Consider the following 26,319-nt stretch of genomic DNA (forward strand, 5'->3'; position numbering starts at 1 on the left):
TCGAGGCTTAAGTGGGTAGAAGAAGAATAAATGAAACAAGATGGGATTGGGAGGGAGACAAACCATAAGTGACTCTTAATCTCACAAAACAAACTGAGGGTTGCCGGGGGGAGGGGGTTTGGGAGAAGGGGGTGGGATTATGGACATTGGGGAGGGTATGTGATTTGGTGAGTGCTGTGAAGTGTGTAAACCTGGTGATTCACAGACCTGTACCCCTGGGGATAAAAATATATGTTTATAAAAAATAAAAAATTTAAAAAAAAAAAAAAAAAGAATTTACTTCCCATCCTCCCTTCCCAAGCCCCAGCCATCACTCGTCCGCTTTCTCTCTGTGATTTCCTATTGTGGATATTTCATATATATATACAACATCACACAATATGTGAATTACTGTGTCTGGCTTAGTGTGTGTATTCTAAAATATACTGTTGCATGTTCAGTGTATCCTTTCAGTTTAGAAGCTCATTATCTTCAATTCTGGGGAATTATCTTCTGTTTCACTGATAAATTCTTCTCTTTTTCATTCCTCCTCTTTTCCCCCTCTCTCCCTTCCCATACTCTGGAAATCTTATTATTCAGATGTTAGATCTCCAGGATCAATTCCTTAATTTTCTTAAATTTCCTCCCCTTTTTTCCTTAAATAAAACCTGAAGCCAACTCTTGTCTTTTGTGTTGTATTTTCTGGAACATTTCCTCTACTTCCTCTTCTAACACCAACTCAAAAAAGATATATGCACCCCCATGTTCACTGCAGCATTATTTACAGCAGCCAAGATCTGGAAACAACCTAGGTGTCCAATGATACATGAATGGATAAAGGAATTATATATATTAATCAGCAATAAAAAAGAATGAAATCTTGCCTTTTGGGACAACATGGATGGACCCTGAGGGTATTATACTAAGTGAAAAAAAAGTCAGACAGAGAAAGACAAATACTGTATGATCCCACTTACATGTGGAATTAAAAAACAACAAACTCATACATACAGAGAACAGACTGGTAGTTGCCACAGGCAGGAGGCGTGGGGTGAGAGAATTGAGGGGAGGGCATCAAAAGGTATTTTTTAAAAAAGGCCTTAGGTATAATACAGACCACAAAAGCCATATGTGAAAGGACAAATAGATTTGACCTCAAAGAAATTAAAATTTTCTGATCAAACTCACTATAAATACAGGTAAAGGGCCAATGACAGATACGGAGAAAATATTTGAAAAATAAAGAACACATAAAAGGTTATTATTCATTCATTCATTGAACAATTAATTAGGGGGTACTACTACGTGCCAGATACTCTCCTAGGTGCTAAAAACATTAGAATGAACAAATGACAAAATTCCTGCCCTATTGGTTCTTACATTCTAATGGGGTGAGGAGGGAGAGATGATAAATAAACAAGTAGTACGTCAGATGGAGGTTATGAAGAAAAATAAAGCACAGAAGAAGGAAAGGGAGTATGGGGATGGCAAAGATGTCAGGCCCTCCAAAAATGAATAAGAAAAAGTCAAACAACACAGACAAAAAGGGGCAAAGAATAACAACACTGAATTGACAGGCCAAGAAAAGAAAATGTCCAGTAAATTTGAAATTTGTGGATTACCCACTGAAACAATGCCGTGGCATTATTCACTCATCAGTTTGGCAAACATTCAGTACCTGGAGGGGTGAGTGAGTAATCTTGTGTCCTTCTGGTGTTGAGTGTAAACTGGTATCATTTTTTTTTAAAGGGCAGTATTGACAGAATTTATCCAAATGCTGAAAGCACATGTCCTCTGACCCATCGTCCCTACTCCGTGTATTACTCAGGAAAGAGACAACTGTACAAAGATTTTCAATGCAGCATTGTCTATATTTAGTGGAACACAAAATTTTTATAGTTCTACCAAGAAGAAAAAAGCATTAATCTTCAATATCTCTGTCAACAACAAAAATTCATTTTAGATAGTATTAATTACTTGTCTAACTACTTCCCAAACATCTTCATCCAGAAATCCCTCAGGAACTTCATTTCACCATGTGTAATATGGAACTTCTCTTCCTTTATCTTGGATGGATTTGGTATCTCTCCTTGTCCACAGTCTATCATTCCTATCTCTAACAAGCTATACTGCAGCTATCTTTTTTTGTCTACCTTTCCCAACATACTATGAACTCTTTGATGGATACACTCATTCCTTCAAATATTTACTCTGTACGAGGTACAATACTAGGTACTCCTCAAGGATTATTACCAAGATAAACGTGATAAATAAAGAATTTAGTCTAGTGCAAGCTAGATTTAAGCGTCCACTTTAATTCCCAACACAATTTAATTCCCAACACAATTCTAGCACATAAAACAGGTTCCACAAATGTTGCTCATGAATATAGCAAATAATAATATAAATGCAGAATTTGAAAGCCATTACAATCTTTACCTAGTATGCTGAAGAGCTAAGCATCACCTTGTTTAAAAAATTCTAAACACACCTTAGGAGTAACTTACAGCTCAAAATGCTTACCCTTGGAACAAAAGCTGAAGTCCCCTACCATGACCTGTAAAGTGTACATGATCTAGCCCAGGGGTCAGTCATCTTCAGTGCCATAGTGCCACATGCAGCATGCTCCCTGATGGGTAAACAAGGTTTTATAGGAACATAGCTAGGTCCATATGTACATACATATGTACATATTGTCACAGTCGCTTTCCTCTGCAATGGCAGAGTTTAGTAGTTGCAACAGAGACTTTACAGCCTGCAAAGCCTAAAATACTTACTATCTGGCCTGTCATTTAAAAAAAAAAAAAAAAAAAAAAAAAAAGAACTCCAATTTGAGACCAGTTCCTGTTTTCATAGTTTCTATCTCACACACTCCTTCCCAAGACACATGTACACCTCACTCAGCTTAGCTCCAAATCAGTTCAAATCCCACATGCTACCTTTTAGCTACCTATGGTCTTGCATTCTTTTATTTTTCTTCAGTGGACTTATTACTACCTGACATGTTATTAGTTCATTAGTTTTTGTTTCCTCCAAAGAACGTGAACTCCATGAAGGCAGAGCTTTCCTTGTCTTGTTCATTTCTGTTACCTCCACAGCTATAAAAAGGCCTGGTAAATACAATGTTGATGCTTAATAAATATTTGTGGAATGAATGAATTAAACATCTATTTTTAAAAGGGTCAAATTTGGAAAAATTACTTGAATGTTTTCCTCATTCTAAAAAGCTAAGAATTAAATATGCAAAATGTTTTTGCACAGGACTAATATCAAAGTGCTAAATAATAATTACCTGTTGCTATCATCACTATTGGAATTATTATTATTATTATTATTTAAGGTTACATTCTTAAATCTAGTGGCCTGTAATTAAGTAATTGAGGAAAAGGGGCACCTGGGTAGCTCAGTCAATTAAGCATCTGCTTTCGGTTCAGGTCAGAATCTCAGGGTCCTGGGACCCAGCCCTGTGTCAGGCTCCTTGCTTAGTGGTGAGTCTACTTCTCCCCTCCCTCTGCCTGAGGAGTGGGAGACTCATGCTCTCTCTCTCTCCCTCAAATAAATAAAATCTTTAAAAATTAAAAAAAAGTAATTGAGGAAAAGAACACTTAAAAAAACATTTCTGGGGGACCTGAGTGGCTCAGTCAGTTAGGTACCCAACTTTTGATCTCAGCTCAGGACTTGAGCTCAGGGTTGTAGGTTTGAGCCCTGCACTGAGGTCCACGCTAGGCATGGAGTCTTCTTAAAAAAAGTTTCTAACCACTGGTTCTCAACTTGGAGTAGACACCTCAATTCTTTGGGAGCACTAAAAGTCAGAGGCTATTCTGTGACTCAGAAGAGAACCTCTGTGTAATCATAAATGCAGGTCTTCAAAGAACCATTTGACTTTGTACAACTGAAAGATAAAATAAAGGATTTTCTTTCTTTTTAAAAACTCCCTTTTTGAGGGATATTCTAGAGAGATAATTGTTCATTTTGTATTTTAAAACCATACCTTAGAAAAAATTTTATTCATTTATTAGAGAGGGAGAGAGAAAGTGCACATGCACAGCGTGAGGGGAGGCAGAGCAGGGAGCGTGATGCAGGGCTCACTCCCAGGACCCTGAGATTACCACCCCAGCTGAGGGCAGACACTTAATTGACTGAGCCACCCAGGGGCCCTAAAGCATACTTATTTATTGTGAAAAATAATAAACAGAAAGGGACACAAAACACAAAGGTACAGGCTATTATATGGCTACATCTCAAATCAAGAAACAGAACCTAACCACAACCCCCTAAAGCTTCCCACAATTCCCTTTCCAATCAAAACCCCATAAAGGTAACTACCATCTTGACTTCATGGTATTTAATTACTTGCATTTCTTTATAGTCACACTACCCAAATGTGCATGATTAAATAATATAATTGTAAGGGTTTTGAACTTCACACAAGTGGAATATTACAGTGAGTATTCTTTTGCGTCAGGCTTCTTTTATCGAATATGCCTCAGTGTGTATTTCTCCATTTGCCTACTAAAGGACTTTTGGGTCATTTCCAGTTTTGAGCTGTGAATAATGCTGCCGTGAACATTCTTGCATTTGCATACGTTATGCATAGGCATTTCTATAGGGAACCTCCCAAGGGGTAGAACTGATGGGCACAGTAAGTTTGACATTGGAGAACCATCACCTAAGCATTTAGTTTAGTCAGAAAACATTTGATAGAGTTGCAGAAACTGCCAAATGTGGTGAAAGAACGAATAGAACAGAACCAAATTTATTTCTTGGGTGATAAAAATAAATTATGTACTAATTATATTACTACATGGCACAAAATAAAAATAAAAAACAACGCATTCAAAAGAAGTAGAAGCAGCATAGGTATACCTATACTGGATTTAATTCTTTATGCTAAAGAGTTACTTTCCTCACATGACAGCTACAACCAGTTGAAAGCAGAACATAAACTCAAACAGCACTACCAGATACTTATGTCAGCTGCATAGGGGTCTTAACTGACAGAAGAGAAGAGCAGATGAATATAAAAGAACTACATAATGTGTTATTTGTAACAGCCAAACTGGAAAACATCTTTAAAGTCTCAAAGTTAGGTTTCATTACAAAAATAATGTTATCACTTGGGCATCAAAATTATGTGCTGGGGAACAAATTTTTCTAAATGGCCTGTGTACTAGTAATTAAAAAGTTAAACAATCTTTAGAATGTCATGAATATATTACTTTAACAAGAACGATAAACCTCTATCAGTCAGCTTTTACTGCCTTGTGACTGGAGCTAAAAAGGGGAGAAAACAAGTTACTTAAGCAAGAAAGCTCCTACTAACACCCTTTCTAACTTCCCACTATAACTTTTGGACCTACTTATGAGCATGTATTTTTCTGAGTAATTGCAGGCATTATTCAGAGTGCTTAGTAAATATTAACTCATTTAATGCTCACAATAATCCTATGAAGTAGGTACTACCATCCCATTCTACAAATGAGGTTTAAAGAGGTTATACTGTACAAAGTCCCACTGCCAGGGAGGGACCAAACGAGAATTTATATCAAGGATCCTCTGATCCAATTCTAAACATCATAGATAAAAATGAGCTATAGTCACCCAAAAGGTCATTAAAGGGAAATACAGCAAAGAAACTGAGATTAGAATTAACATCAAATACAATCAAAGTAAAAATGAACAATCAGCATTCAACATCAAGCAAACCATTTACTTCCTTCACAAAGTAGCAGTTAACAAAGTAGAAAAAGAACTTTAGAACCTCACAGGGGAGGCCTTACTTTAATAATACATACTTTCACAAGGCTTTATTTCTGCAATAATTTAAATAAATTAGTTAAAGCAATTCCTGCTATAGGAATTATAGTGCTATAGTCTGCCTTGTTATAAAAAGTTTCAGAAGCTATGTGTTCTAAAACCCTGAGAATAAGGAAGAACAAAAGAGAAAAAAAATTGAGAATTTTTTTAGAGCAACAGGCAGATTTTATTTTTTAATTTAACTTCAATCAATTAACATATAGAGTTATTATATTATATTAGTTTCAGAGGCAGAGTTCAGTAATTCATCAGTCTTATATGATATCCAGTGCTCATTACATCACGTGCCCTCCCTAATGTCCATATTGGTTAGCATGGGGGTATTTCTACAAACACAACTGAGAATTAAGGACAGACTGAAATTACAGGTTTCAAGAATACAGAAACAGATTTTTTTTTTTTTTTTCCAGTTCCTCTTCTCTTTATTTAAATAACCGAAGCACAGCCTTGGCACAGCGGAGGGGAGCCGGGTGGGGTGTGTAAGGGCTGGCAGTAGTGTGGCCTAATCGGGGGGGTGGCGGGGGAAGCGAGACGGGGTTAGTGGCTCCCCGCACCCCGATAGAAACAGATCTTTTTTAAAGAAAGGACCAATCTACATGTCAAAACACTGTTGGCGGGGCGCCTGTGTGGCTCAGTGGGTTAAAGCCTCTGCCTTCGGTTCAGGTTGTGATCCCAGGGTCCTGGGATTGAGCCCCATGTTGGGCTTTCTGCTGGCCAGGGAGTCTGCTTCCCATCTCTCTCTCTGCCTGCCTCTCTGCCTACTTGTAATCTCTGTCTGTCAAATAAATAAATAAATAAAAATCTTTTAGAAACAAAACAAAACAAAAAACCCCCAAAACCACTGTTGGCATAAATTTAAGACTATCTTCCATGCACTTATACTGGGAGAAAACCTGGTAGAAATGCTGGGAAGTTGGGGCGCCTGGGTGGCTCAGTGGGTTAGGCTGCTGCCTTCGGCTTAGGTCATGATCTCGGGGTCCTGGGATCGAGTCCCGCATCGGGCTCTTTGCTCGGTGGGGAGCCTGCTTCCCTCTCTCTCTCTCTGCTTGCCTCTCCATCTACTTGTGATTTCTTTCTGTCAAATAAATAAATAAAATCTTAAAAAAAAAAAAAGAAAGAAATGCTGGGAAGTTAGCCAACTGGGAAAATGATTGGCATAAGCACACACAGAACAAAAATCCTCCCATAGGTCCTAGATTGGACAATCACTCTGAATACAAAGAAATAAAGAATTTAGCAACACCTAGTTTAAATTCAAGAATTTTCCTATGGGGTGCCTGAGTGGCTCAGTTGGTTAAGTGTCTACCCTCAGCTCAGGTCTGATCCCCAGGGTCCAGGGACTGAGCCCTGCATCAGGTTCCCTGCTTAGTGGGGAGCCTTGCTTTTCCTTCTCCCTGTTGCTTTGTCTACTTTTGCTCTTTCTCTCTCTGTCAAAAAAATAAATAAAATCTTAAAAAAAAAAAAAAAAAGCATTTTCCTATAATGGGGACATAAGAGCAGGGAACTGCCTTCTATTCTTTGTCATAAATAAACTGTTCTGGTTTAGAGAAATAAAAGTTTAAAAAATGAAAATTTAAAAATCTGTTTAGGCTTATTCCTGAGATTGTTCAGAGGTTGATCTCATAGGGTGATGAAAAGTAAATAGTCACAAAGCAACACTGATTCAATGCATTACTCTAAATAAGGCAATTTTTATGTGAGCAAGGCCTTAAAAGAAAAGAGGGAATAAGACAAACATACATATAATGACTGTAATTTCAAAAGGGGAGTTTGAGGTGGGAAGAGAATTTTTTTTTTTAAAATCAGGAAAAAGAAATAGCAACACATAATATATTAAGAGAATTAGATTTTTGCCTAATAATAAAAACCATTAAGTCTCCTAGTAACCATGGATTAAGATTACAAAGACATGAAGTTTATTTCAGGGCACTTGTTAACTTAATCATCAAAAGGAAGATGCCTTCTGGGGTGGAGACAGTTTGTTTGTACAAAGCACACCTCAGAAGAAAGTTTCTTTGGTACCGGACTGTGATGCTTCTGCCCTCACCAAACAGTGGCAAAAGGAATTAAAAGTGTAGGCAGTAGTCCCGTGAAGGGAGTCTTTCACTCTGCCCATGAAGTGAATCTCTAAGTCCTGAGATTCTCCACCTTTTACCATTTATCTTTGCACTCAGCATATAAATTAATCAAGTGACAGAGTTCACAGGATACTTATGAAACAGATTTAGAGGTCCACAATTTGTTAATTCAAAAAGCATCTTTAGCAGAATACAACAGTCTCAACGTATTTGTTAAGTTTACATGGTAAACCTTGAGTAACTGCAATTTGCAGGGAACATGGATTGTGGACTTCTGCTTAAATCAAATTTCATGCCCAAATCCCCGAAGAGAAAATATTGCTAGAGCTTTTTAGCAAATTTTATTAAAGTTACTTGTTAATTCTAGATTTCATGTGGTATATTTTTACACAGAAAATTTACTTCACAGCCCTGGAATTATGCAAAAGGTTATATTTAAAACTGTTAAAATCCAATCTCTCTGCCAGGATTAAAAGCTTTTCTCCTAAAAGAGAATTAAAAAGAAACACAGTTTCTTTTACCATAAAAGGAAAACAAATTGAAATGTGTTCCAACTCATTTGATTTCGTCAAAATCACCTTATAAATGGAGATAGCCAACAACTAAATCGTTCTCTTATGGATTCACATATGCAAACTGGAAAAAAAAATCTGTTAATATATTAAAAATAGACATGATGAATCCTATGTAAGTGAATTGCTTTTTTTTTTTCTTTGAGAGAGAGAGAGAGAGAGAGAGAGAGGAAGAGGGAGAGGGAGGGGAGGGGGAGGGGCAGAGAAAGAGGGACAGAGAGAATCTGATGCAGACTCCACACCCCAGCACAGAGCACAACATGGGGCTCAATCTCATAGCCCTGCAATCATGACCTGAGCTGAAATCAAGAATTGGCCGCTTAATCGTCTGAGTTATCCAGGCACCCCTGCTTTCTAATTTTTAAAACACAAGGTGAATTGGATTATATAACAAGCATGGTAAAATAATGAAATCTAGGTACTTAACATGTGCTTTTTAAAAGACTGGAAATAAGGGGCACCTAGCTGGCTCAGTTGGTAGAGCATGCAGCTCTTGATCTCAGGGTTTTAAGTTTGAGCCTCATATTGGGTGTAGAAATTAATTAAAAATTTAAAAAATCTTGAAAAAAAAATAGAGACTGATAATAAGAATATGAAGTGTCACTTCTCACTGAGTATAAACTTCATGTTCAAAATCATAAATCAACTCAAGATGGCTATCAATGAATGGCAAAAAAAGTTTGTGTGAGATTATAAAAAAATAATCCAAAATTTTCAAAAGTTCACTTGAGAATGTTTTTTGCTGAATTTGCTTTACTCGCCATAATACTTATTAAACAAAACAATTTCTATACTGGCAGCTTGTTACAAAGTAATGAAAACATCCTTTCTGACAAATCAAACCGGAGTTAACTCTTAGTATGCAACCCTGACTATCCAAATTTAAGAAGCCAACATATTTGGAAATTTCTGAGATAGAGCCTTATCAAACCCTTGCTACTGGTTATCAAACCTCAGGAACTGAACAGATTCAGGTAATGGACTATATTCCTAGCTATGAGAACTTACAGTCCAAACTTCCTCTGTGTGCACTTTGGGACCCAATGGATTCAGACATCTAGGAATACTTGTATTTTATTTTTTTGTTCTTTGGTTCACTCTCTGTCCATATGAAAAGGATTTTATATTATCATTTTCCCCTCTGTGCCACATTTAACATTTTCCCTATGCTATTACATAGTTCTTATAATTTTATTAGCTAATATCCCCATTGAGAGGCTTGCTGTAATTTACATAACTTCTGCTGTATATCTAAATGTTTACTGGTCCATTTGCCTCTCCTATGACACAATAAAAATCTCCAAACACCTTTTCTTAAAGATTTTATTTATTTGTCTGACAGAGAGAGCGAGCAAGGGAGAGCAAGCACAAGCAGTGGGAGCAGCAGGCAGAGAGAGAGGGAGAAGCAGGCTCCCTGACAAGCAGGGAGCCCAGTGTGGGGCTCGATCCCATGACCCTGGGATTATGACCTGAGCTTAAGGTATATGCTTAACTGACTGAGTCACCCAGGAGACCCTCCAAATATCTTTTCTTTTTCTTTTTTAAGACTTTATTTATTTGGCAGAGAGAGACACAGCAGGAGAGGGAAGAAGCAGGGGGAATGGAAAAGAAGAAGCAGGCTCCCTGCTCAGCAGGGACTTGATCCCAGGACTGTGGGATCATGACCTGAGCCGACAAGTCAGTCTTTAATGACTGATCCACCCAAGCACCCCCAAATATTTTTTTCTTAATGTAAGACAAACAGCATTCTGTATTACAACTACGGCTAAATATTTTACAATAATATTTTTAAAGATTTTTGCAAATTGTAACTTAGTAAGTCTTTTTTTTTATAGTTCTCTGTTTTTATTTCTTTGGGCTCAAAATACAAATCACAAAAATTTAAAATAAAACTAACTTATCAAAAAATGGTCATATGCAATAAAACAAGTACAAAATCCTTCTAAAGATTTGTATTTTAGACTATATTCTGCTTTTAGTTGGTTTCAGTGGATACCAATTATTTTGCCCCCAATCCCTGTGCCAATGTCCCATAAAAGTGAAATTTCATGATCAGAAGATAACAAAAACACGGACTAATCTTTGCGTTACGGAAAAGTTTTAAAGGACAAAGAAATATGCTATTAAATAATTTCCCTCAAAATATATACTTTTATTTATTAAATAATTATTAAAGTATTTCCTTCAAAATAGTATTAAACTAACATAGAACATCATAATCTCTAAAATGGACAAAACAGAAGCTCTTCTAAAACTATTAAATGAAATTCCAGGTTTCCTTAAGGCATTTCCGAGGAGTATAACATCTGATCCACTGATTTTGTCTGCTATAATTACCAGGTGTGACCCTTACGAAGCTCAAGTGCTCCTGAGACTGTGTGTGTGAAGAGGAGAGAGAACCATATACGTTTGCACATCCACAAGATGAGCTCATGAGCATAAAAACACGGGAAGTCATTCAATTCAAAAACAGAGCGAACAGGAAGTGGAAAATGCTCGAAAGTATATTTTATATCTGGTAGGGAAAAGGATAGATGTCATCAATAAATCTTTATTACACATAGTGATCTTTAATTATCACTAAGACGAAAAGAACATCACAACCTCAGGAGTTAAGCAGCCATGTCATTTTCAAATAAGAGGGAATTCATGAAACTTTCGCTCAGAATTCAGCAGAGGTCCAAATCGCCTCAAAAGCCAACCTATCCATCTCTATTAGTAAAGACAGCCTTCCCAAGGGTGGGCGGTTGATGTCAGACTGTAGGACAATCTATTGCTACTCCTCTGCTAGAAAGATCCTGCTATCTTAAGGGCCATCTTCAGTTCTGAGTGCCCAAACAAAATCACTGTTTTCATGGCTTTATTTTAATCATTTAGGAAATTTATTTAAAAACTTCAAATGCAAACCTGTGATAGAACTACAACTTAAATAAAACAGGCTAATGTTAATACTACCTCTTAAGTGGCCACACATAAAGTTTAGGTGCTTGACATTCCATTTTATTCCCTGATCAACAATAATTTTTTTGGGTAAAAACTGAAACTTCCTCTTTTTTTTATTTATTTATTTTTTTTTGTGGGCAATATGAAATCTCTTTGAAGGCAAATGCCACAAAAATAATATTCTCAAAAGAGAGAAGCCAAAACAATGTAAAAAGTACTGCTGCTGTCTGAAGATGGCCCTCTGTGCACTTCTTCGATAACAAACACATTGAGATCTTAATTTTTCCTCTCATTTTTCAATTTCTGCCCCTGACTGCATTAAAATCAATGTGAAAAATACTCTGTACTCACTCTGGCATTCTATGAATTGATGAATAAAAGTGCAGTCCCCGCCACTCTTTGAAAGCAAGTGCTCTAATAAAGAAAGAAACACCTTTAAGGATATAGTTTGTTGCTGTTCTTGAAAACCAACAGCAAACGTAGGAAAACGGAAATGTATTAACATGAATGACTCTGAATAAGATTCATGAAAGTTTAATATATTTTTAATATTAACAGCAGAGATACTCTGGAGTTAAATAAAACTAAATGACTGAAAATTATAACTATATAATCATTGACTTGTACCCTGAATAGTTAGCTTTTAAAGGTACAGTTTCTATCCAAAGAGATCAAGAAAACCATAGATAAATTGCTTTAAAAAGCTTTTCCTACTTTTAAAATATACCTTTCTCCATGAGTGCTTAATAAAAACCTGTAAATAATTTTGAAATTTTATTATTTGTTCTTACTGAATTTTCAAGTAACTGTTTTCTAACAGTCCCTCTTCAAAGCTATTCTTAGTTAAGAGGCAAAAGATAAATATTTTAAGAATACCATAAAATAATGCCTTAAAATTTTTAAGACACTGATGCAACTTTTCAATATTCAGACTTTTATTTCACAGACAACCTTTCCCTCTGAGTTATTTAATCTGCCCTTTATATACTCTCAAAATATTACATTGTTTATCTCTACCCAAATGACTAAAGTCAATGCCTATACATTTTAAAATAAGAGCCTGTTAAATGGTTTTGCTCAGGTCAAACAGAATTTGTTTTGTTTTAATGAGTTGAGAGAACCAGAACCTAACAGGAGTTTAAGAAAAGTATCAACCCTTTTCTTACAATAATCTTTACTTATATTGATTCAAAGAGTTAACTTCTGAATCTGGATAACATCCTTCAATTTTATCTCTGGATCTTTCAAAACTTCTAAGGAGACTGTGGAAGTTCAAGTGTTAAAAATATACCCCAGTATGATGACTATCTGGAAGGTACGCAAGCACTAACAGCTGTCAAAGAGGACACGAGTTAGTACCACTCAGACTGTGAAAGCCTCTTTTCTTTTCTCATTTCAACCAACCAACCACCTGCTCATCATCTCAACTTTGCTTGAGAGGCAGGGAGGCATCTCTTACTCTGATCACATTACAACTTCTCTTGACATCCTTACTAATGCCACCTCCTTCTCCTACTGAAATCTGTCACTCTCCTTTACCTATTTACATGGTGTACAGAGCCTCCAGTCAAGAGTTATATATACATATATATCATTTATATATGATATGTGTGTGTATAGTTGTATATAATTGTACAGTTATATAGTTACACTACATAGAGATACAATATAGCCCCCAAAAAAGAAAAAAAAAAGGCTAGCTGTAACAGAAATTTGAAAAAAAATCTAATAAATAGCATTTGCTCATTGGAGCCAAGAAATCCAAAGCAGGAGTCCTCAGTTAAATGGTAATCAACATGATCAAAAGTTGTTTGACATAAATCCTAACTAAGCTATGATAACATTTTCAGAACTCCAACTATACAACATCATGCTCAAGTAAGAAAACTCATCTGAAACCAAATTTTAACCTAAAGGACTTATCAGAACTTTTTTGAGAAAATTCTGACTATCATCACAGGACTTTAGATGACATTTAAGGCAGTACATCCCCTATTACTCACTAAGCCACTAATCACCCTTTTATGTACTCTGATTTTAATTATCTAGACTCTAGATTAAAATATTTATCATACTAGTTTAGATAAAATGCAAGACTAATATAAAATATATCTGTATGACTTCTACAAAGGCATTTTTCTAAGATATGAGAGAAAAGTCTTTCAGATAGTATATGTAAAAGATTTGGATGATGACACTTTTAAATACTTCATTACTTGAATTCAGCCCCTTAGGAATTCACTTTGCCAAAACTATAAAAGATATTACTGATAATGCAAAAAGAATCAGATACATGAGCCTGGGGGGGGGGGGAGCCATGTCTAAGATCCCAAACAGGGATGCAGAAATATAAAGAAAAGACAGATACAGAAACAAAAGAGAGAGCTGTGATACTTAAAATGTGTTTCATTTATACATGAGTTTTCTATAAATTTTTATTTTCTATACTACCTGTGCTGTCCAATGCACATGCTCAATACACATGTGGACTGAGCCCTGAAAAAATGGCTAGTTTGAATTGAGATATGTTGTAAGTGTAAAATAAATATATGCTGGTTTCAAAGATTTACCAAGGAAAAAATGTGAAATACTTCATTTATAATATTTTAATACTGATTACATGTTGAAATATTTTTGATATAGTGAGTTAAAGTAAATGTTATTAAACATTATTAAAATACATTAGCAACACTTTACCTGTTTCTTTTTATATTTTTAATGTGGTTATCAGAAATTTTTAAATTATGTATGTGGTTCTCATAATATTTCTATTAGTGCTTTTCTAAGATATATTTGAATTATGCTTACCAGATAAGATACAAAAAATTTATAGTATAAAACTTGTGCTTATAGCAGCTACTTTAGATTTAAGTAATTTCAAAAGACAGAGTTTACTAGAGAATGGCATTAATTTTAACATCCCCAGATATTTTTAAAACATTCTCTTAAAACTATACTTGGTTCTTGCTCTACTATTTAAAGAGCAATTTTAGATAAAGTCATATCTGATAGCATATTGTCGTTATGGACTTTGGTAATACTGGAATGCTTGATAATTGGTTTGTAATAACAAATGACTCAGAACAGACTCATTCCAAAATCCACTCTGTATTAAATCTGGTATAATGATGCTTTTGTGCATATCAAGATATTTACTATTCCATTTCATTAAGGATACTTTGTAGGTCACTCTCACACCACTCAATTTATCACCACTAAAAAACAATGATGGTAAGAAGTACCCTAAAGTATCCAAAATATCTTATTCAGTCTTAAATCAGGAGTTGTCTATAACTAGCCTCATCTCAGCAAAAAATTTTAAGCAGTAATCTGACAACTCTAAAATAGTATAAAGATGATTTACTGTATATAAAGGGATTCTCTTAACTGAAGAAAGAGTATGTTCCCAGCCTAAGTTAACACTAACATTATTAATAAATAACATTTAAGTCAAAATAGTGATGAACTGGACTAAAAAGTATTCATGCCAAAAAGAGGAAAAAATAAAAGCAAATAATGACAACAAAAAATAAAAATTCATTTAACAGTGATAAGCTTTTAGAAAGTGAGGATTAAGTTATTTTATATATATTTGTTAAATATAATTAATAGAGAAATTAGTACTATCAGTAATGAATATAAACTATACCTTTAAAAAATTCTCAAACTGAAACTCAAACTGGAATTCTAAAATGTAGATGTATTTTATAAAACACATACAGAATAGTCAAATGACTGATTAATGGCAATAACTTTTAATTTAGAGTTTTAAGATTTGTTATAGAATATATGTAATATTAGATCTTGAGCTTACAGCTCATATATACATGATAACTTGAGCCTATTGTGCTGGTTCCTGATTAAAAGCCAACCACACAAAAACAAAAACAAAAAAGTACCTCCTAAATTTATCAGAGTTGGCTGTGCCCCAAGGACTTCAAAAATATCCCCTGACACATGAAAAAAATATTTAATAAGTTCTGAGTATTACCCTTGATATCTTGCACTAACTTCTATATAAAAACTTAAGATGAGAGGTACATAGTTTTATAAATGTGGAAAGTAATTTTATTCATTCTGTGCTTCAAGCATCTAACTCAGGATCTGGCACATAGCTGGTGCTCAGTTAAAGCTGGATGGGTGGAAATGGAGAAGGATGAATGGGAATCTTCTCAAATGAAAGAATGTACAAGCCATATGGTAAAAAGTACCTCATGCAGTAACAGAAAAACCAAGAGCAGCCATACATTTTTGGCAAGAGATAATGCAAGCTATCTAGAAAGAAGGGTTGGAGTAAACTAATCATTAACTAATAAATGATTTTTCAGATAGCAGAAATGACTGACTCTGTTTTTTCTGATTAAAGAAACAGATATACAGTATAAAGAAAGCAGTTTCTATGACATATCCAAGAGCTCAATGGATAAACTGTTAAATAAGCTCTTGGCCAGGTATGGGGCAGGGCACAAACATTAAAAATGGAAGCCCAGTATCCTCAGGAAATAGTACTTGATGAAAGAAAATCAAAGTAGAATTTTTTGAAAAATATACTGGGGGAGAAAGCTATACTGCGTATATAAACCAATGCTAAAGTTGAACTTTGTCACTTTTGTTATTTGAATAATTAAAATTTCCATATAACAAGGGATATCTAACCAAAAATCATAGCATTAAGAATTACAAAATAAAGGGAAGCTTTTTTTAATGCTGGGACTCAGTGGTCTATGAACTGCATGCTTTTCATTCTAAACACTTAAAACCTTAAAACACTGATCTCTCTATCCTGCTTAAATAGTAAAAGGATATCATGAAAGAAAAACATTTAAGTTTTTTACACTACCTTTTTCTGTGCTCCCATTTATTTTAGGTAAGAAGTCATCAACTTGTATCCCTAGGATTAAGACAGTGTATCATTGCCTTATCAAAGAAAGCATTACTTTAAAACTGGTCTCAACTGTAACCATGGCATTTTGTATTCCTACTTACATTAACACAGTAAAGCACACTTTAAATTTGTTTTTACAAGAAGGGTTCAACGGGCCATGTTCTATTGACCTAGAGAAAAAGCTACAACTGTCCAGTTGCTTACCAATGAACCTCAAAAAAATAAAAAAAAAAGGGTCCTGCTGTGCATGTATTTTCTTATTTAAATATCTCTAAGTAGAGTGTCTCAGATGCAGAAATTTCATTTATCTCAAAGACTAAACAATGGTGCCCACTGGTGGTAATCAAGCATATTTTTAAGGAAATTTTCTGAAAGACTGGAGATACGTTATACCTAAAACATGAAATACCCTCTTAAAATAAGTAACCCATGAGAAAGTAAACATCAAAACTTCAATGATAAAATTCAGCTTTAAGTAAGAAACTGGGTGACACACCTACCTAAATTGCTGCATTCTTTAAGAGTTTTCTCCTGAAGATGTTCTAACCGTACTGTAAATAAAAGTCCAAGAAAAAGATATTTCACAGATAAAAGAAAAAAAATAAAATAAAATCAACTTCTGGATTGGGTAACTTACCTTGTAAAGCTGTTAGCCTTTCATTGGTGAAGTCATTATCAGCTTGCAAAGCTTCTATTTTTGCCTGGAGCTCCTGTTCTTTTTCTTCCATTTCATCTATTTTATGTTGTAATTCTTTTTTCTCAGCTTGTCCCTTCTGTTGGATTTCTTCTTGTTTTCCCTCTGCTACCTGTTGAGAAAGAAAAAAAAAAATTAATTTATTTCATAAAGTCTGAACTTGCTTTCAAAGGCCTAAAGCAGGACTGCTTTTATTCACCACTAACTTTTAAGGAGAATATTCAATATTATAGAAAATATTTGTAAATGTCAAAATAATGTCATGCTTCCCTATCACCTAGGAAAGAAAAACTTGTAGCAAGCAAACAGGCCTAATACATACAAGTAAGGGGGTCAAAATGAAAAACTCCAAAGTTTTCAAGAGGGAAATATGTAAGGTTTCCCCCTGAAATTACTATTGTTTAAATTACTTTGTAAGTTCTAAAATGTAATTTACTCTGATATTTTAAACAAAACTGCATTTAGTTGAAAGAATGATGATCATAAGCATTTTTCAAAATGACCTCCGTTTAACAATCTTTAAAACTATTATAGGTTCACCAACCACACAGAGGGGAGGTATGCCCTAGTCTTCTCTAACAAATATATGTTTTCTAGCCACTCATTCCATGGTTTCAATTATTTAAAGATGGGTCTTTAAAACTCAGTTATAACATTTAAGGGACCAACTTGACATTACTTATGGCCTCATCTGTCCTTATCCTAAATGCCCTATAGCTACAGGGAGCTGCCACCGAAGCAGTTAATAGCATCCCTGGAGGCTACAAGGGTCCATACAGATGACTCCAAGTTACTTCTGGGCTTGTTTCAGCACTAACATAGTTAGGCTCTATCCTTGGGGCTCCCCAAGGATAAACTGATTCAAGCTTTCAAAAAGTCTAAGTATCTTGGGGTTTGCTGATTTACATCTACTTCCTGTTATGTATTAAAAGATACCTGTTGTGAAATACTACTTATTTCCATCCAGAGGAAATATGTCAGCTCTTACAGACTTTCAATTATCTGTGGGCAGTGGGGTTTGGGCTAAATGGCACCTTTTTTTTACTGCATATTTCAACCATTACTAATTTTTTTTTTTAAGATTTATTTATTTATTTGACAGACAGAGATCACAAGTAGGCAGAGAGGCAGACAGAGAGGAGGAAGCAGGCTCCCCGCTGAGCAGAGAGCCCAATGAGGGGCTCGATCCCAGGACCCTGAGACCATGACCTGAGCTGAAGGCAGAGGCTTAACCCACTGAGCCACCCAGGCGCCCCATCCATTACTAATTTTTATATCAACAGCTATTCAGCAATATCTAACCTCTTAATCTACCCAGTATGTTGGGGACAATTAACAAACTTTCAGGTTGAGTAAATACATACCTTTAATTTATCAGATAAATCTTTAATCTCATTAACTGCTCCATTATATTTATTGGCTAATTCTCTTAATTCTTCCTGAGTCCGTTCATTCATTTCTTTAAGATGTGTACATTCATCTTCAGTATTACTCAGACTTCGCTGTAATTCAAGTTTACAGATAACTGATTTAGAATAAATGCACATTGTAAATTCAACTTATAAAAAGTGTTAATTCTATGGACTGTTCTAAATTATTATCTTCCCTGGCCTTTATGTAAAGGTTAAACAACCTAACAATTTTAATTTACTTTAGGTACATGCTAAAACAGAAAATACAACAAAAAAACTTAAAAACAAAACAAAACAACAGAAAGGGGGCAAGGGAGGAAAGAATGTTCCTTTTATATAACTACTCTTTTAAAAGGCCACCGGTTATGACTTTTAGACTTGAAAATATTTTAAGCTTATAAATTCTTGAAAGCAAGTTTAATACTATGCATAATCAACTTAATAAGAAAATTAGAAGACTGCTAGCAATTTTCTTTCCTTGCATATCAAATCAATGACACGACAGTGAATTAGTTATGATGGGATAAGGCTATTATAGAAACTATTACTATAACATATTCTACAGTATATACTATATATAGTAATTCTACTGTTCAGTTTACAATGGGCATTTTAACTAAATCCAGTAACAAATAACTTCTGTGGTAATTTAGCAGCGGTTCAAAGGAATAACCTACATTATCAATTAGGTTATTTTTAAAGCAACGAGAATCACATTTTGATTGTTCCTAAAAGACCAAGAAAGGACCTCAGAGATATTTTCCCTTTGACCTCTAAAGTTAGACACAGTTTTCTTCTTCAGAGGGTGGGTAAATAAGAACAGTGGTCAGGTTCTCCACCTTCCACTAACTACCCTCCACTGGAAGAAAAGCAAAACTAGGTGACAGGAGATCAATTCCCTCCACATATCACAGTCCACTGTGTGAGAGGCCGAATCCTAAACAGAATGCACACAGTAAGACTCCCTGATGAGGCTGTTATTTGCTCAATCACTGAGTAGGAACCACAAGCACCAAAATCACATGGTTATGTTGAAAATTCCTAACAAGGAAAACAGCATATTACCCTTTCCCACTTCACAGACAGGAAATATTTCTTAGCTATATAATACTAAAGTTTAAAATGTCCTACAATATTAGCAATTTTAGGCTAAAAATTTTAAAAATATTACCATTTTATATTTGTTAAAATGAAATACCTCAACTTCTGAAAGTTTTCTAACCACTTCAATTTTCTCCTGAAGAACCCGCCTCAGGGACTCTTTGGCTGTCGTCTCGTAGTTGTGTTTATCCTCCTGTAATGCTATAAGCTCCTTCCGTAAACTATCTTCTGTTTGATTCTAGGATTAGAAGACATTTATAATTATAGCCAAGTAATTTTTGTAAGTATTTACCATTTGGAAAAATAACACATTATGATGCTCTTTGAATTCTATACTGATGTAATCTCCAAATAGAAATAATGTTGGCCCTGTATTAACTGAAGCTGTATTTAAAAGTTGCACTGTAAATTATGCCTTCACAAATATATTAATCCATACTTCCGATAGAAAAAAAAGTCTAAGAAAATGGAGAATTTCTCTCAAATGTACAAAATGAATTAAGTCACCTATCTGTCATATTCTCTTTAAGCCACAATATTTACATTTGTGGGTAAAAAATATTACTTTCATAGGGGCCAAACATTTTAAAATAATGGTTAAACCATTAGGAATAAAGAATAAGGAATAAGAGCACCCTGAAGAAAAAGCTGAGTCCAGTTCTGAGGCAGGAAATGTACAAGATGGGTCTGAAATACCTTGTCTAAAATGACAGCAGGAAGCTATCAGTTTGCTGGGGTTCTACGAAAAGGTCTCAGGCACCAAAGATGGGAAAATTTGAGCATCAATAAGAACAACAAGTGGAATAGGCTGAAACACATGAAATATAGTCAAATCTACGTTTGGGGAAAAAAAACACTTCATGGTCATTCTTTGGTGGATGAGAAGGAATCAATTTTAAAATCTAGTAAATAAATGGAGAAAATGACTTATCCTTCTTTTCCTAAGAAAATGACTTCAGGGTAACCAAATGGTTTATGAGGAGGAAAAGAAGTATTTATAGAAGTAATCCAGATAATAAATGAAGGAATAACAGAACTATATTACCACCATTTTTGCAAGCCCAAATAATGGATCTAGCCAAGAATCATCAAAGATTGCTAATATCTCAAAAGAAAGACAACTAGATAGTATGGTGCCTTCTGGTGAAAGTACATAATACTACTCATGAAGTATTGCTGGCAAAAAAAAGACTTGAATCTAAATTAGATCAAATCTCTAGATCAAACTACCAATTCATGGTGTGGGAGGAAAGCTAGAAGAAATGTTTAAATAACAATCCAGACTGAGGGAAATTATAGAAAACAAATGACCCAGTTTCTCCAGCACATACCAACTGTGATAGAAAACAAAGAAAGAGTTGTATATGGGTATTCAATACACAATTCTTTCTTCTTACATGTATGTTTGAAATTTCCTATAATGAAAAAAGATTTGAAAGAATGGTGAAAACGTATACATGTTTTAGCATGTACACAAATGACAAAGAAACAAGCTACATAAAAAACTATGCATTTTTCGTGCACAGTTTATGCATTTTTCTTTAAGGATCTTTACTTGAGATTAATACTTACTTTGGAGCATGCCTGTAATTGGTTTCCCATAACTTCTAACCGTGATAAGAGTCTATCTTCATCTATTAAAGCCTGTTGAAAAATTAATTTAAATCCCAGAGTAATTAAAAAATTACACATATCAAAAAGGTTGCTACTGCCCAAAAAAGATATAAAATCATAAAACTGACCAACACCCATTGTAAAATGCTACATTTTCAATATTTGGTCATTCAGAAATAACTTTGCCTTTGCCTGCTAAAAAAATTTCACTTTTAATCAACATCTAAGGGATATTAAACTATACTTAAATGCTTCTTGAATATAAAGGCAAATGGAATACCTGCCAACTGGTATCTGAAGCCTCTTGGGTGATGGCTAGTAGCCGCTGAAGTGTGGCTAACTTCTGTTCCAACATCTGTTCCCGATGTAAGGCCTCCTAATAGTACAAATCACAAAAGAGATTTTTATAAACTCAGCATGATCCTTGAAGAAAAATCAAAGTACATTCTGAAAATATTCTCATTTTACATCCCACTTTGTATCTTACTTTCAAACCTGAAAAATCTACCTTGTAAAATATATATAAGCCACATCATTTTAGTCCTATTTCCAGGACTGTTAGGGGTACTGAGCTGCACCTTCCCCTATTAACAGAAAATAAGTGCCCTATTTTTATTTTTCTTTCACTCATAATTCACAAGCATTAAAAAAAGAGGAAACCCAGATTAGAAGAATTCAACAAATGTTATTAACCCTCCATTTTACATATATCTATATACATAGGTATTTTTGTATATATCTATATATGTGTGTGTATATATAACACACACACAAACATTTTAAAATATATATACATATCTTTCAGAACAAACTAATTTCAAACTATGCCAAACAATCTGGTCAGTAGCAAAGATATTTCTTAATGGCTTAGCTGTATGTGTATGACATCTAAAATAGAAATGTCTTTTAATTTTCCCTTTTAAGAATGTTATATATGTAAATATATATAAGGAGAGACACTACTTTGCAATCTCTTGTATTTTCAGGTTTCCTGAATCTTTGTGACTAAATACTAACTCAGCATCAATCAAATATGGCAAAAATAAGTAAGAGTCCACAAATGTAATTAAGGGGTCAAGGAGTTATATAACTATTTGGCAACTCCAAAGGGATATTTTTACAGAGAAGGACGTTGGCAAGCAAATCCTTATCTCTAGGTCACTTGTTAACATTTGACAGCTGTTAAGAGGGTCTCCTTCATTAGAAGTCAAGGTGAAAATGCTCACACAGCATTCAGCTGTGGTTATGGCACATCTTTAAATTTCACTTTCTTCTATTCCTGTCATTAGCCAAAGAAGAACACTTACTACTCTAATACCTCTGGAGCCACTTCAAAAAAAAAAGGGATATGCTTCAAAGACAGTTCTTGAGGTTTAAAGTATGCATTTATTTTTTCCCACATCCTTGATAAATAATGATAAAAGAAAATCTGATCTAATTAGTTACTGGTACCATTTTTTAAAATATAACTCTAAAAGTATAGATTAAGAAATCTAACAAAAGTTAGAATCTAACACTTAGACTAGTTGCCAAGTTTATTTTAAGCTCTTTAAACATTCTTAATATCCAGGAAATTACATTAAATGCTGCAAAAAGTTTTACTTAAAAACAAACCCCCCAAACAATCACTACTTCCACTAGATGGTGTAATTTCACCTTTTTAAACTCAATTCCATTTAGAGTTTCATTATTCCATGAACCACATCCTAACAAAAATCTAATACTTTCAGGAATGGCTTTTAGTGCTAAGGTGTGAAATTTATCTATTCTAGTTTCTGCTCAAAAGTTTTACAATTTACATTAGAACTTTGGCAATTGAAAAAAATGTATACAGAAAAGATAACACAGTATAATCTTCTCTCAAAAACCAGAAAAGGGACAGTGAAAGATTATGCCCATTATGAATATTCAAAGAATGGACAAAATTGGAAAAAGTACTGCAGTGAGTTAGGGCATTAGACTCACAGTCCATGATGACTAGTTACTATATAGTGTATAGCCTCAGGAAATCCATTTTACCTATATGAGCCTCATATTTCCCATGGGAAAATGGAGATTTTATATATATAGATTCATTTTTTCTTCACAATTCTGTGAGGTACATGCTATTATACCCACATCATAGATGAAGAAAACAAGGCTCACGAAAGGGTTAAACAACCTTCCCCAAACTTCTGAAGTTAAAGCCACAGGCCAAGTCCAGGGAATTCTGGCTAGAGTCTATGCTTTCAGACACTCTACCAAACTGCAAATGTGTAAAACAGCTTTTCTATGCCCCATTACATAATGCCCAGTGGAAGGTAAGATCTGATTAATACTCTGACAATTTTCAGACTTGTAAATTCTTAACGGAGGGAGAACTGCTCTTAGTGATTGATTCTTATAAAGGAATGTAGGAACCAGGACACTGGTTTGAGCCTATCCGTTTTAAAAAGCAAGTGGAGACGTACACATGTAGAATGATTCACCCAAAGTCAGAGAACTCAGTAGCAGAGCCAGGATAAAAAGTTTAATCTCTTAATTTCTGATCTAGAGCTTTCTTCCACCATGCTCTCTCACCAGAATAATAAGAACAATAATCCAGCCCAAATGTCCCAAAATCAAGAGGGGAAAAAAAAAAGCCACGTATTTCCTTTATGGAAATTTCTATGGCTCTTTAAATCCATTATTAACTTCAGGAGCCCATTCCATGTATCTGCCCCATCAAAATATCCTTCTACAGATCCAGCAGCATAGCACAATGTTCAAGGGTGGACACTCTGAGGTCTGACTGTCTGGGTTCAAATCCCAGCTCTACCACAGAGTAGGTGCGTAACACTGTGTAAATTATTTAACTTTCCAGGATCTCAGTTACTCCATCTATAAAAATGGGAATAAAATAAGTACCTTACAGGATTATTCTGAGGAATAAATGAATAGAGGTAAACTGCAAGAGTCTGGCATATAGTTAATATATATTACATTATATTATATATATTATAATAATCTAATTTAATATATTATAATAAAATTATATAGTGTATTATATTAATGTGTATATATTATTTATTATATTACAAACTATCATTTATAATAAATGTACTATTTATTATTTATTATATATTTATATTATATTAGTTATATATTATATTACATTATATAGATAGATACATATATAATCATTTGCTATTAATATCATACTGAGCAACCAAGATCTCTCCAGGTTTAATTTTATTTAAAAGTCATCTACAAACTATTTTGAAACTTCCCCATATCCGAATGAAAAAAATACTTCTCTTGTACGGAACCCTATCTTTTTTGGACTTAATAATCCTGATTCTTTTTTTTTTTTTCTCCCCAGATTTTATTTAGTGCACAAGCATGAGTAGCGGCAGGCAGAGGGAGAAGCAGGCTCCCTGCTAAGCAAGGAGCCCAATGCGGGACTCGATCCCCGGACCCTAGGATTGTGACCTTAGCCAAAGGCAGATGCTTAACTGACTGAGCCACCCAGGCACCCCAATAATCCTGATTCTCTTTATCCTCTCTTCATAAGACCTAGTTTTAATCCTTTTTTTTAAAAGATTTTATTTATTTATTTGACAGAGATCACAAGCAGGCAGAGAAGCAGGTAGAGAGAAGGGGTGGGGAGCAGGCTCCCCGCTGAGCAGAGAGCCTGATGTGGGGCTTGATCCTAGGACCCTGAGATCATGACCTGAGCTGAAGACAGAGGCTTTAACCCACTGAGCCACCCTGGCGCCCCATTTTAATCCTTTTTTTAACTTTGAGAAATATTTCTTTTATATTTGTATCCAGTCAATATTTCTTTAGCCTATATTTGTGAACTAGCAAAATCAAATCTAAGTTGTTTAATTCTACTTTTAAAAACTAAGAATTTTCAAGATTTACTTTTACCTGTAGATACTGAGAAAGCTGGAATAGTTCCTGAGAGTACATACTTGGAGTGTTAGCAGCAACCTAGAAACAAATAACATAAGTACCAATAGTCACACAAAACATTTATAAAAGACATTAAAGCCAAACCAAGTCCCTGAAATGTCCATTTAGCAAAATATGCAAAATAAAAAATATTTTTCAGCTTAAAATATTCCTTTTGTTTTCAAAATGTATCTGTCTCATGCCTAGAATTTGTAAATGGTATTATTTTTTGCTGACTAGTCTGAAATTTATAAGCAGAATGGTGGAACAAGTACTACTCGTGAAAACATTCCTTGATAAACTAAATCACAAACACAGCACAACAGCAATATTGCTCTTTCTTAATTCAGAAATAATACCTCCTGAATCAATAGATATATAACTTATCCCCTTTACAATTCATTGTTAGATAGTTTTTCAATACAACAAGAAGTCATAATTCTTTTAGAAGTAGCCATCTTCAAAATGGGAATTGTATTTTGGGGTGCAGGGACAGACAGGACATGAAATTTAACACTTTTCATGGCCAGGACAATGAAAATAGATTTGTTTTGTAAGGAAGGATGGATGGAAGGAAGGAAGGAGAAGGGAGAGAGAGAGCAACAGAGGGAGGGAAGAGGGAATAGTTTTGTCTTTTTCATTCTTTAAACTACAGGTAAGTTTAAGAAGAAAAAGATGGAAAATAATGGTATTTAAATTACAAATGACAGAAAAAATACTTAGAACTCAAGAGTATTAGATGAAATACCTTCAATAAGGGGTTCTTCCCAAGTGTGGAACATAGAACCGTGGCATTATTCACCCCCCACAAAAAGAAGATACTATTAGGTTGCTGTAACATTTACCCATATCCTCAATATTACCAAGCCCTTTGTATCAACTTATTAATGATGTTAAATAGCACTATTTCTGATTAGGTTCAGAAAGAATATTTTTATTAATATGCTAATTAGAATTTAGAGAAGTGGCATTATTTTTAAAAGTTAGTACTAAACTGGCAATGCCATTATTTACTTCTGAAATAATTCTTGGTATTACTAAGGTTGATGATCAACCACTTTTACTTCTAAAAAAGGAATCTCACAGAGAACTTCAGTTTCAGGCAGGCTTTCAGTCTTTAACCAAATGGAAGAAAAAATGTGAACTATTTTACAACAGTTTTAGTACACTAAGAAAAAACACCCACATTCATGCCAAGAGATACAGATTTTTTTTTTGGTATTTAGCAATGATATCTACAGTTTATTACACAATTATTTCTGAACAAAAGGAAAAACACTAACAAGTAATTATTGCAAATTTTCTGACC

At 34.5% G+C, this 26,319-nt stretch overlaps 1 protein-coding gene across 37 annotated transcripts in view; it reads right to left on the reverse strand.

The window, feature by feature from the left end:
* LOC101680902 (sarcolemma associated protein) overlaps positions 1-26,319 on the reverse strand; it is a 142,133-nt gene that overhangs the window by 35,859 nt on the left and 79,955 nt on the right. For 10 of the 37 annotated variants that reach the window (XM_045078527.1, XM_013053267.2, XM_045078474.1 and 7 more), the window contains exons 5-13: positions 24,987-25,049; positions 21,376-21,471; positions 21,054-21,125; positions 19,579-19,719; positions 18,333-18,470; positions 16,912-17,080; positions 16,775-16,825; positions 16,230-16,280; positions 11,741-11,803 (exon numbers count right to left, since the gene is read on the reverse strand). In XM_045078527.1, coding sequence (XP_044934462.1) covers positions 11,741-11,803; positions 16,230-16,280; positions 16,775-16,825; positions 16,912-17,080; positions 18,333-18,470; positions 19,579-19,719; positions 21,054-21,125; positions 21,376-21,471; positions 24,987-25,049 — 844 coding nt within the window. The remainder of the gene's footprint in view (positions 1-11,740; positions 11,804-16,229; positions 16,281-16,774; positions 16,826-16,911; positions 17,081-18,332; positions 18,471-19,578; positions 19,720-21,053; positions 21,126-21,375; positions 21,472-24,986; positions 25,050-26,319) is intronic. The other 27 variants (XM_013053330.2, XM_045078556.1, XM_013053315.2 and 24 more) reach the window with 6 other exon arrangements.

This window comes from Mustela putorius, unplaced genomic scaffold (assembly GCF_011764305.1).
Source record: "Mustela putorius furo isolate JIRA1106 unplaced genomic scaffold, ASM1176430v1.1 tig00000095_pilon_pilon_pilon, whole genome shotgun sequence".
NCBI classification, from domain to species: Eukaryota; Metazoa; Chordata; class Mammalia; order Carnivora; family Mustelidae; genus Mustela; species Mustela putorius.